Here is an 11,720-nt window from a genome sequence, read left to right as displayed (position 1 = left end):
GTAAGCAGAAATGTATTATTCCTCTCTGGTGACAGTTTCATTTAACACTCACAGTTCTCTCAGTCAGGGCAGGAAAGGGAGAAGGAAAGATGGGTTGGAAAGTGAAAGGGGAGTTGCACTGGGGCAGGAGGAATAGGAATGGATAAAGTAATTTGGAGTAAAAGAGATAATGTCTAAGATCTTCGTTATCTACATTCACTGTGATGAAACTAAACATTTTCACTGTGAATTGGCTCAGAAATGCAGTCTGGGGGTGCACTAGATTGATAGGGCTGCTGTAACAAAATACCACAAACTGGGTATTTTAAACAGCAGAGATTTACTCCCTCAGTTCTGGAAGCTAGAAGTCTGAAACCAAGGTGTCACTAGGTCTGGTTCCTTCTGAAGGCTGTGAGGGAGAATCTGTTCTAGGCCTCACTCTGAGTTTCTAGTGGTTACTGTCAATCTATAGCATTCCTTGGTTTGTAGCAGCATCACCCCTATTTCTGCCTTTAACTTCACTTAGCATTCTCCCTGTGTGAGTCTGTTTTCAATTTTCCCCTTTTTATAAGTTCACCAGTCATATTGAATTATGGACCCACCCTACTGTAATATGATCTCATCTCATCTAATTATATCTACAATGACCCCATTTTCAAATAAGGCCACATTCTGAGGTATGGGGTGGGGTTAGGTCTTCACCATATGAATTTTGAGGGGACAGCCTTCATCTCATTATAGGAGGCACCTTGTCAGGCATCTTGTCAAGGTAAGAAGGAGAAGTGTAACTCAGGAGGAAGTCACAATTTTAGGTCCATGTGACACATGAAAAAACAAGCTTGACGTCATGAGAGTGTGCATAGGCAGTCAGAGAAGCAGACAGCTCCTGGCAGTTCTGTGCTGCAGTCTTGATCTCATGCTCCCAGTTGTATGCTCAGGCCAGAGCTCTGTGGAGTGAGCATGCCATGGAGACTCAGGGATCAAAAAGGTAAGCCTTAAGGGGGTAGAATTTACTTGGGTAAAAATTAGTGAATACACGCTGATAAAAGTGTTTGGTGAGACATGAAAATAGAGTTAGCTAAAAATGGTCAGTTATAAACTGCTTATTAAGGAAATTAATTTCCTTAGTTTAAAATAATTAAGAATATTATTTCTGAGAAAATATTGTTTTAAATTAAGTATTTTTTTAAATTGTCTTGCTATATCTAACTGAAAATAAAATACCTGTTAAAAGTGTCCTTTATGAGAAACTGAGTTATATCACTGCTTTGAGTTAGAAAATAATTCCTGATATACAATGGGTATAGAGAGGAAATACTTTAGGCAGCATTTTTCTTGAATTGAAAGACAAAGTTGTTCTGTGTAGGTTGGCTTCAGAAGCAGTAGGTATGGAGCTGGGGATGTGGTACATGGGATGGAGCCAGGGTATATTGGGGCTGAATGAGGGAACATTAGGAACAGAAGACCAACCCAAGCCTTGGGCAGTTGGTTACAATCAAGCAGAAAATCCTTTAAGCCACCTCTAATACTCAAAGTCTGTCACTATCTCCTCTTCTGTGGATCTATGGAATAATTCCTGATAATGAAAAGCTTACATTTCCTTGAAGTAGATCAAGATTTAGATCTAGCAGCACTTTAGAGCTCTGCATTAGCATTGATTGATTATTTTAAAGAGGGAATCAAAAACAAGAAAATTTTAAGTTGACACTGAAGAAACATTAGAAGACTAAACAAGAAAATAAAAAAAAATTATTACCACTGATTGGCAGTGGGGGACAGGTTATATCATGATGAGTGGAAGCAGAAACCTTATATGTCATTTTTATTTTTATATAGTTTTAATTTTTGAACCAATTCAAAAATAATAAACATATAAATAATTACATTCACTCTATTCACTCTCTAATTGCTTCTTTTCCTTGCTCGTTATATCCATTCCAGGCCTATACTAGTGTTCAGGAAGCATTTTTGAAAGCATCTGAGTCATGTAGTTCTTTGCAGCTCTCTCAATTTGACCACATTGAATGTGAGGGGCTTGTAAGTTATTGGTTTGTATTGCCAGTGTGTCAGTGAGCCAGAAGGAATGATAAACAAAGTCTCCTTTGTTTGGGTCAGAACTAAAGTTATTTTAAAACACATTTCTATAAAAGTGAAAATCAGACACTAAACTTTAGAAAATTATAAAAGCAGAAAATAAACTTAGTAATGATTAGATATTAATTGTTCAATAGAGTCTTCTTATAGTAGAGTACTCAGTATGGAAAAGAGAGGGAATGCTTGTCATAAGGTTGAAGGAGATAAATATTCATGATTGTAAAGGGATAGCTAAAACATTCTGAGCTGCCTAGGAGAAAAGGGAAGTAATACTTGTTGGGGAGACCAACACCTCTCTCAAACAGCTAGGGATATTGGACCCCATCTCTTAGCCAACATTTACATTATGCAAGGACAAAATAAATTAATTTCACTGGAATGACTGCTTCTGAAGAACATTTCTACAGGTTTCTAGAAAGTTACTGATATACTGATGACTACTGCAGGCAGATAGGAAACTTAGAGTTGCCAAAATCATGGTCATTCTATATAAAAGTGGCATGTCATAGAAATGGAATTTTAGTGCACTCAGATAATATTGTTGATAATCACTATCAATTTGAGTGTCTACCTGTCATTGCTGTCCTGAGAAGATCTATAACACACTCCAGAAATATCTTCTAAGCTGAGCTATTTTTCTGGGAGTTCATATTATACACATATCTCTGGATCAATGGCACCATGCCTGTTGTGTGAACAGATCTTAAATGTGTGGATGTACTTTCTCTTCTACCTATCTTTTTTGGAAAACAAGCCTGGGAGTGCAAACGTACATCAAATCATCAGGAGACAGACATATGTTTTTCCTGTGGCCTCTGATGGACTTACAGATTCAAAAACAACCTGCCTGTATCATAAGAAATTCAATTGAGTACATAAAGAGGTCCTCATAATTATAAACTGAAGTAGGTATGACAAGAGGCTGTGGGTTTAATTAGCTGGTGCTTCAAATTAGTAATTTTGGTTTCAATCAGAAACCAGTGCCATTCTATAGATTGTGAAAGCCTCATCTAGTTCATTCCTCATTATACCTTGCCCTGTGAAGCTTTCAGTATAATGCTATGCTGAGCAAAAAGGAAAATATTTGAAGAGATTTGGTTGCCTTCCAAGAGCAGTGGAACTCTATGGAGATTAAATCATTCCCACTAGAGATATGAGAATTTTTCTTTGTTATATGTTGTAAAAAATGAATCAAGAAGTTTCCTTGCAACAGATACTACCCATGTGCACAATCAATCTGCTATTCAGATTTTCATGTGGAATTTGGTAGCTAATGAACTGGTGCAAAATGCAATCCAGAGCCACCAACAAATCAACACCAGATAGGAATCACAGAATGTTCCTTGACTGTTAGCCACTTGAAGGGTTATTCTGTAAGTTGAAGCATGTTTCCATTTCTTCTTTTTTTTTCTTTTAGAGTTTTAATTATATCTTTGCCTCAGGAGAAAGAAGGTAGTTTGCAAAGCTAGGGGACAAATGTGCTTCAGTTCTCTTCATGGGAGAATCAAATATGATATATGGGCCCATCATTGTGGGCTATTGGTGCATGGAATGATCAGATAGCTAGAAAACTGGTATCTTGCTCACATTTTTCAGAAGCAACAGATTTTGGCTCTTACCTGTGATTATCTGTGTATTCAGAATCATCTGCTCTGGAAGGCAAACAAATTGTGTCCTTCTCCTTTGTAACAAACCCTCCTCACACCCTGACTAAATACTGCTTTAACTTGTTCCCTCCACCTTGACCCCTGACATCCTATCTTGCTTACAGCTTGACAAATTGATTATGAGCTTGGGTTACTCACAGCCAATGTATGGTGTGAGGTTGAATCTCATGTACCACACTTCGTGGACTGAAAATATTACTATGCCTGGTTGATTCTATATCAATCTCTAAGACAAAGAAATTGTAACACATGGCAACTGTTTGGGTTCTGAACTCAACTTGTGAATGGAAATGTGAGATGATGCTAGCAAATGTAAAGGGAGACCAGCTTCAAAGTATCATATTTGGATTTGGCATCATTCTGAGCAGGGCCTGTATGTTCTTTGTGGTTTTTTTTAGACAGGGTAACATTTGTTGAGCACACTCATGAGTGGCCAAGTGAACTCTTTTTTTTTTTTTTTTCCTATTTCAATTTTATTTTATTTTTTTAATATATTTTATTGATTTTTTTGCCCCCTCCCTCCCTCGCATACATACCCTCCCTTCCCAGAGTTTTATGTCCATTGGTTGTACTTATATGCATGTACACAAGTCCTTCGGTTGATCTATTATCTCCCCGATCTTCCTCCCCTCCCCACTGTAATTTGACAGTCTGCCTGTTGCTTTACTGTCTCTATATCTGTCTCTTGGTTCATCAGTTTATAATGTTCTTTATCATCCACAAATGAGTGAGGTCATGTGGTGTTTCTCTTTCATTGATTGGCTTATGTATCTGACTTTCTTTGTATTATGAAAACATCCTATAAAAGTTGCCATTATTTTAAAACAAAGAAATAAAATGTTGTTTGTATCAAGTAGATGAGACTATCAAAATCACTTTAAAATTGTCAGTTCAAGGATTCCTGTGGAGAAAGGCTGATGATGATTAAGTGTATTGGCATCTTATTTTCCATGTATAGCAATATCTAGTTATCTGCCATAGATATTTCATGTTCTTGGGCTCTTAATTTGTAAATTGAAGCTATGATACTCACAGACAAACTAGCTTACCAGCGATGGGCATTAAGTTTGGGGGTGCATTCAAAACTTATAGATTGGAACATTGTCCAGGAGAAACCAACATGGCGGCATAGGTAACCGCCTAACTGCAGCCTCTCACAACAATTTCAAAAAATACAACTAAATATAAAGTGGACATTATCCAGAACTACAAGAAAGTTGACTGACTGGAAATTCTACCAGAAGGAAAATCAGAGGAGCTGTAAAAGCCTAAGGTACGGAGACACATTGCATGCGCGGAGAGGACGGAGCCGGAGAGGAGGGGGAGGCTGAGTGCCTGGCTGGTGTTCCCTAGCAGGAAGGAGATAAAAGCTCCGGACTGTGCTGAACCCCAGTTCTGACAGCACTGAACCACAGTTCTGAGCGAAACTCTGGGGACCCAGACACATAAAGAGGGAATCTGGGCTGTAAGGCGGAAGCTCAGGGGAGCAGCGAAAGGCAGAGCCCCTGAGTTGCGCACATTTCACACAGAGGACAGACTGTTGATTGAGCCGCTAGATTGCCCTAGCTATAAGGAGACATAAGCTCCAGACTGCTCTTAACCCCACTTCCAACTGCACTGAACCCCAGTAGCGAGCTCATTGGGGGAGAGACTAGACTGTCTGGCAGTGGACAAAACTCCAGGGCACCTTTATCTCAGAGGTGCTTGCAGCGAGTACCAAAGGACACTTTAGGAACACTGAGACTCAGGAACCTCATAGGGTGGGGCTAACCAGAAGCCAAGGCTGTAGACTCCACCCTGAAACTCCGCCCCATCCAAGCTGAGCACAGAGGCTCTTGCAGTTTTCCAAGTCTAGTCGAATAAGGCTGTCTCCTGGCATAGATACAGCTGATCCTCCCACCCTACCAACTCAGGGAAGCAGCGAAAACGAAGAGATAAGGAAATAGATCACAAACGAAAGAAATGGAGGATAAAAAGTGACTGGATATAGAGTTCAAAACCACACTTATAAGGTTTTTCAAGAATCTCCTAGAAATGCCTAAACTGGTTTGGCTCAATGGATAGAGCGTCGGCTTGGGGACTGAAGGGACCCGGGTTTGATTCTAGTCAAGAGCATGCACCTTGGTTGCAGGTATATCCCCACTAGGGGGTGTGCAAGAGGCAGCCGATTGATGACTCTCTCTCATGTGTTTCTAACTCTCTATTTCTCTCTTTCCCTCTCTGTACAAAATCAATAAAATATATTTAAAAAAAAGAATCTCCTAGAAAAAGTCGATAAAATAAACAGGATCTATGAAGATATGAAAAGGGATCAACTAGAAATAATAAAGGATCAACTGGAAATAAAGAATACATTCTCTGAAATAAAAAAAAAAAAAATTACACAAAGTCCTAAAAACAGAATGGAAAATTGCAAGAATCAAGTCAAATATTTGGAACACAAAGAGCCAGAGGACACTCCTCCGCAGAAGCAAGAAACAAGAGAATCCAGAAAGTTGAACATAGTGTAAGAAACCTCTGGGACAACTTCAAACAAACAAACCAACATCAGAATTATGGGCATCCCAGAAGATGACAGAGAGCAAGATACCGAAAACATACTGAAAGAAATAGTGACAGAAAATTCCCCCACCTGGTGAAAGAAATAGACTTACAAGTCCAGGAAGTGCACAGAACCACAAACAAAAGGAATCCAAAGAGGACCACACCAATACACATCATAATTAAAATTCCAAGAGCAAAAGACAAAGAGAGAATATTAAAAGCAGCAAGAGAAAAGCAGGTAGTTACCTATAAAGGAGCACCCATACGATTGTTAGCTGATTTCTCAACAGAAACCATGCAGGCCAGAGGAAATGGCAAGATATATTCAAGGTGATGAATAACAAGCACCTACAGCTGAACTCAGAATTGAAGGCCAGATAAAGAGCTTCACAAAAAAAAAAAAAAAAAGTTAAAGGAGTTCATCACTACCAAACCAGAATTATATGAATTGCTGAAGGGGGTTCTTTAGGAAGAGGAAGAAAATAAAGATGAAAATTATGAACAACAAATATGTAACTATCAACAAATGAATCTAAAAACCAAAGGAATTAAAAAATCTGGTGAACAACATTAACTATTGAATATAATAGAATCAGAGGTATGGAAGGAGAGTGGACTGACAATTCTCAGGGGAAAGAGGAGTGGGGGGTGCAGGAAGAGACTGAACATAAACTATGCACCTATGAATGAGGACAGTGGGGGGTGGGGAAAGGGCAGAGGGTGGGGTGGGAACCTGGTGGAGGGGAAAAAAATGAGGAACTTTTGTAATAATATGAACAATAAAGATTTATTTTTAAAAATTTAAAAAAACAAAAAAAACCCTTGTAGATTGTACTTTTATATTAGTATATCTCATAATTTCCTTAGCTGTTCATTTGTATGTTGATTATCTAATTAAGTCGTAACATTGCAGTATTGACATGTTAGAAGGAAAGCAACATGTATAGAGTACATACTAGGCATATAATTTAAATTTGGCTAGCATATATGTACTCACTTTGGGTAAGTTTACAATCAAAAGCAGGAAGGTGGGGGAATGGGAACCCAATAAACAAAATAAAAACCAGTACTGTAAGACTTAAATATTATAGTTTAACTAGAGGCCCAGTGCATGAAATGTGTGCATGGGTAGGGTCCCTAGTGGCTGCAGCCTACCAGCCAGGCCTTTCCCTGGCTGCCAGTTGCTGGCTGCCAGCTGGGGCCTTCCTTTGTACCACACCGCCTCTGGTGGTCAGCACATGTCACAGTGAGTGATTGAACTCCTAGTTGGTAGAGCTCCCAAGGGGAACTTTGCATATTAGGCTTTTATATATTAATAGATAGATATTAATATCAGCCTTACATGATAAAGAAATTTTTTTTTTTTAGTAAGGAAGCATTGCATTCTATAAAATCCAAAGACCCAGAATATATATTAGATATTGTCTGGAAACTTTTCTACTGATCCTCCAATGAAAAAGCCTGAAATGTGATGAACTTCACAGAATTACATGTATTTATTAAACATTTTTTGTGTTAAAGTTATTCAAGGCTTTTGACACATTTTTAAAAAATATATTTTATTGATTTTTTTACAGAGAGGAAGAGTGAGGGATAGAGAGTTAGACACATCAATGAGAGAGAATCATTGATCAGCTGCCTCTTGCACACCCCTTACTGGGGATGTGCCTGCAAGCAAGGCACATGCCCTTGACTGGAATCAAACCTGGGACCTTTCAGTCCACAGGCCCAAACTCTATCCACTGAGCCAAACTGGTTTTGGCTGACACATTATTTTTATTGTTAGAAGTTTGGTGTTAAAACTAGGCCCCTTTCTTATTGAAAAGGTTCCCCAAAAGGCTTTCAGTCATCCAAAAAGCAGACTATGGGGAGACAAACAATAAGGAGTGGAATTGATTGAGTAATTTGGTTTGTTATGGACTTCCAAAAATGTGCTTAAGTTCTCCTGTGATTTCCTTACAATAGGATAACCTCAGGAGAGATTTCCAGTTTATCTACAACAATGTATTTGTCAATTTCTTTCCCTTAGGGTTTTGTGACATCTGTGAATTCTGAACCCTAAGCAGTTCGTAACACAATGTAACCTTCAGTACCTTTCTACACAGAGCACTGATTTTTGGGAAGTCTATAATTGCCTGTTGTAATCAAGCAAGGATAAGGGACAAGGATTCTCCCATGCTTATATGGTCATAAATATAATTTCTAATAAGCGATGTTCTGTTTTCTTCTGTATTCTGAATAACTGGCCAGGATCGTAAAGCTAATGTGAGTAAAGAAAAAGATTATCTGCTTTCTATGTAATATCAGTTTGGTAGCCTTGACTTGTATTTCTTTTTTCTTAGAGATAACAAGGGAGAGTTCAATGACTTACTTGACTAACCAATTTCTCCTTTTATTTTTTTTAGTCACTATGAACAAGACCGTAGTGCACTTAAAAAAAGGGAATGGGAACGGAGGAATCAAGAAGTCCAGCAAGAAGACGATCTCTTTTCTTCAGGCTTTGATCTTTTTGGGGAGCCCTACAAGGTAGCTGAATATGTATGTAATTTATCTTTATGGAAAATGATTGCTTGTTGCGTTTTTTTTTTTTAACACATTAATCAACATTTAATCTATTTTTAAAGCACCCAAGTCATTGCCAGGAGAATATATTTTACATATGAAGTATATACATATACTGTATGTGAGGCAATAACAAGTTTATAAGGAAGTTTCCAAGACAGATTCCATCTTCTTTGGTAAGCATAGTAACTTTGAAAGGGACTTGTGAGACTACCTGTCTCCAAAGAGATCTTTACTGCCCAACACTTCCTACAGCAAGGAAAGCCCCTTTGACACTTTCTTCCACTTTGATTATAAAAAAGGCAGTCCTTGAAGACTCTCAATGGATATGCCTATTTCTTCTCCCAATAAATGCCGTCCATTGCAAGACCACTGCTTTATTTTTCGATTTTAGGTTGTTAGTAGCTGTTCACCAGTTTGAGTGGTCTTTGAAAATCACTGTTCTGAAGGAAAGGGAAAAACCAATTATTTTTCCTGATGGTTAATAATCATGTTTTTGGAGAAAGTCCCTCAACCAGAGGGATTAGTGTACCTTGATTGATTTTCTAGTAGTATTGTGGCTAGTATGTAACTCCAATAATGATTACACTGCTATGTCTAAGTAGTGACCTCACAATGACTGCCTCTGAACTTTCTATTTAGGGTGGAGGTTGGGGAAAGAACCTTTTTTAAATTGCTGACAACTAGTTGGTTTTTTATTGAAATTTAGCAGCAGTATAATTTTCTGTAAAAAAATAGAGATGATGTAAGAGGTAAAAAACAAAAATATAGAATATTTTCAATAGTTGTGATTTTAAAAGAGTACCATTTAAGGGACAGTGACTTCTGGAAAAGGGAAGTTCTTAATGAGGACTGCATAGACACAAATACTACTTTGGGGTAGAGTGTATGCTATTTGGATTGATGACTAGTAACACCAGATTCTTGATGCCTTATTCAGAATAAGTAAGTAACTATTGATTGAGACCTTCATGTGTCTTTCAAGTTTGGTTAATTCTGACAGAGACTTAAGTCACCTAAACTATTAGTTTTTAATTTGTTAATATAATTCTTTAAAAAGCATTTTTCTATCTCAATTTATTTATATGTATACTACGTTGAAAGTGTGTATTTAGAGATATGATTAGTTTACCCAACATTTATTGAAGGCCCATTATTTGCTAGTCATGTTTTAGACTAGTGTACAAAGGGAAATAAGGCATTATCCCTGCCTTCAAGGAATTTCTTAATCCAGTGGCAGAGATCATCATGAATGAATGAATGAGGGCATGACTTCATGGTAACTGCTGGAGAGATAGATAAGGGAAGGATTAATAAAGACATTGTACTTCATACGAAGGAGTTTGGCATGATTCTCTACATAAAGAGAAGTTATTGCAAGTTTTCAAATCAGGGTATGTTTGGGACAAAGAATTTTAAAAAACAATGTTGAAAATGTGGAGAATGGGAAGGTAAACTAGAGGCAGATAAAGAAGCTATTGTAATTGGCTAAGGAGAGTTCATGACATGCAGCATTTAAGGTAGAATAAGGATGTTCAAATGATGGGTCTGGGAATCTGTGTACCTTGATTGATTTTCTAGTAGTATTGTGGCTAGTATGTAACTCCAATAATGATTACACTGCTATGTCTAAGTAGTGACCTCACAATGACTGCCTGGAAGGAAGATTTTGGATGTGGGCAGTGTGATAGATGAATGATTTTACCCCCCATCTGTTTAATTTCAGAAGATGGTGCTATTAATCTGTTGTTCAGGAGAACAACAGGGTTGGTGTCTGTAGAGAAAAACATAATTCTGTTTTGAGTAATTTGTCTTTGAGATGCCACTTGAGTATTAGGGAGGGATATCCAGTAGACATTGGATACATGGATATGGAGCTAAAAAGAGTTTGACTTTATCATTTCTAAGTCCTTGATACTGTCCAAAGAAAACACGCAAAAAGGTAAACTGAGTTATTTAGGAAAGCCAAAATAAATAAAAGTAATCTAAATTAAAAAAAATTAAATTAAAAAAATTAAAAAATTAAGGGAGATTTAGGTGACATCATGTAGGTGGCAATAGAAGCCGTGAGAATTAATATTATCACCGAGTAAGATTACTTGTGTAAGAAGGACAAAAAAAGAGTCTTGGGAATTAGCAACATTTAAGGGATAAAATACAGGGTGCTACTCCCCCCAATATATATATATATTTTAATAACTGAATGCTCAATTTTCAAAATGAAATTTGTTTTAATAAACACTGCCTTTATAATTATTCAAAGTGTGTGTAAACATTTTTTGGGACACCCTATAGGTAGTAAAAACTGAGGCAAAGAAAGTAAGCTAAAAAGGAGTGAATAATAAGAAAGATAGAAATAGAACTTGGAGAGAATCATTTAATAGAAATAAAGTAATAAAGGGTTTATGGAGGAGAGATTTGATAGTTACACATATCAGAGAGGTCAGGAAAGGTCAGGACTGAAAAGTGGCTGTTGAATTTGGCATTTAAGAGATATTTAGTGACCTTTAATATATTTTTTATTCATTTCAGAGAGGAAGGGAGAGGGAGAGAGAAGAAACATCAATGATGAGCAAGAATTATTGATTGACTGCCTCCTCCACGCCCCCTACTGGGGATTGAGCCCACAACCCAGGAACCTGCCCTTGATTACACTCGAACCCAGGGCCCCATTCAGTCCACAAGCCAAAGCTCTATCCACTGAGCCAAATCGATTAGGATGGGAGAGTTGTTTTATTTGTTAATGTTGGTGGTCATTGTGGGAAGCCAAACTGTAAGGGTTTGGAGAGTAAATGGGATGTAGTAAAATAAAGGAAGAGAGGAAGTGAATGTAGATTTGATCTTGCAGAGAGTTTTTGTATTGAGGGAGGAAAA

General features: G+C 37.6%; 1 protein-coding gene across 1 annotated transcript in view; it reads left to right on the top strand.

The window, feature by feature from the left end:
* Positions 1 to 8,684: 8,684 nt before the first annotated feature.
* AFF2 (AF4/FMR2 family member 2) overlaps positions 8,685 to 11,720 on the top strand; it is a gene marked incomplete at its 5' end in the record, with an annotated part of 359,224 nt that continues 356,188 nt past the window's right edge. Inside the window, one exon of the mRNA XM_036443509.2 lies at positions 8,685 to 8,810. Coding sequence (XP_036299402.2) covers positions 8,685 to 8,810 — 126 coding nt within the window. The remainder of the gene's footprint in view (positions 8,811 to 11,720) is intronic.

Source organism: Pipistrellus kuhlii, unplaced genomic scaffold, assembly GCF_014108245.1.
Source record: "Pipistrellus kuhlii isolate mPipKuh1 unplaced genomic scaffold, mPipKuh1.p scaffold_m20_p_19, whole genome shotgun sequence".
NCBI classification, from domain to species: domain Eukaryota; kingdom Metazoa; phylum Chordata; class Mammalia; order Chiroptera; family Vespertilionidae; genus Pipistrellus; species Pipistrellus kuhlii.
The sequence above is the reverse complement of the archived record's forward strand: the minus strand, read 5'-3'. Positions and strand labels throughout refer to the sequence as shown.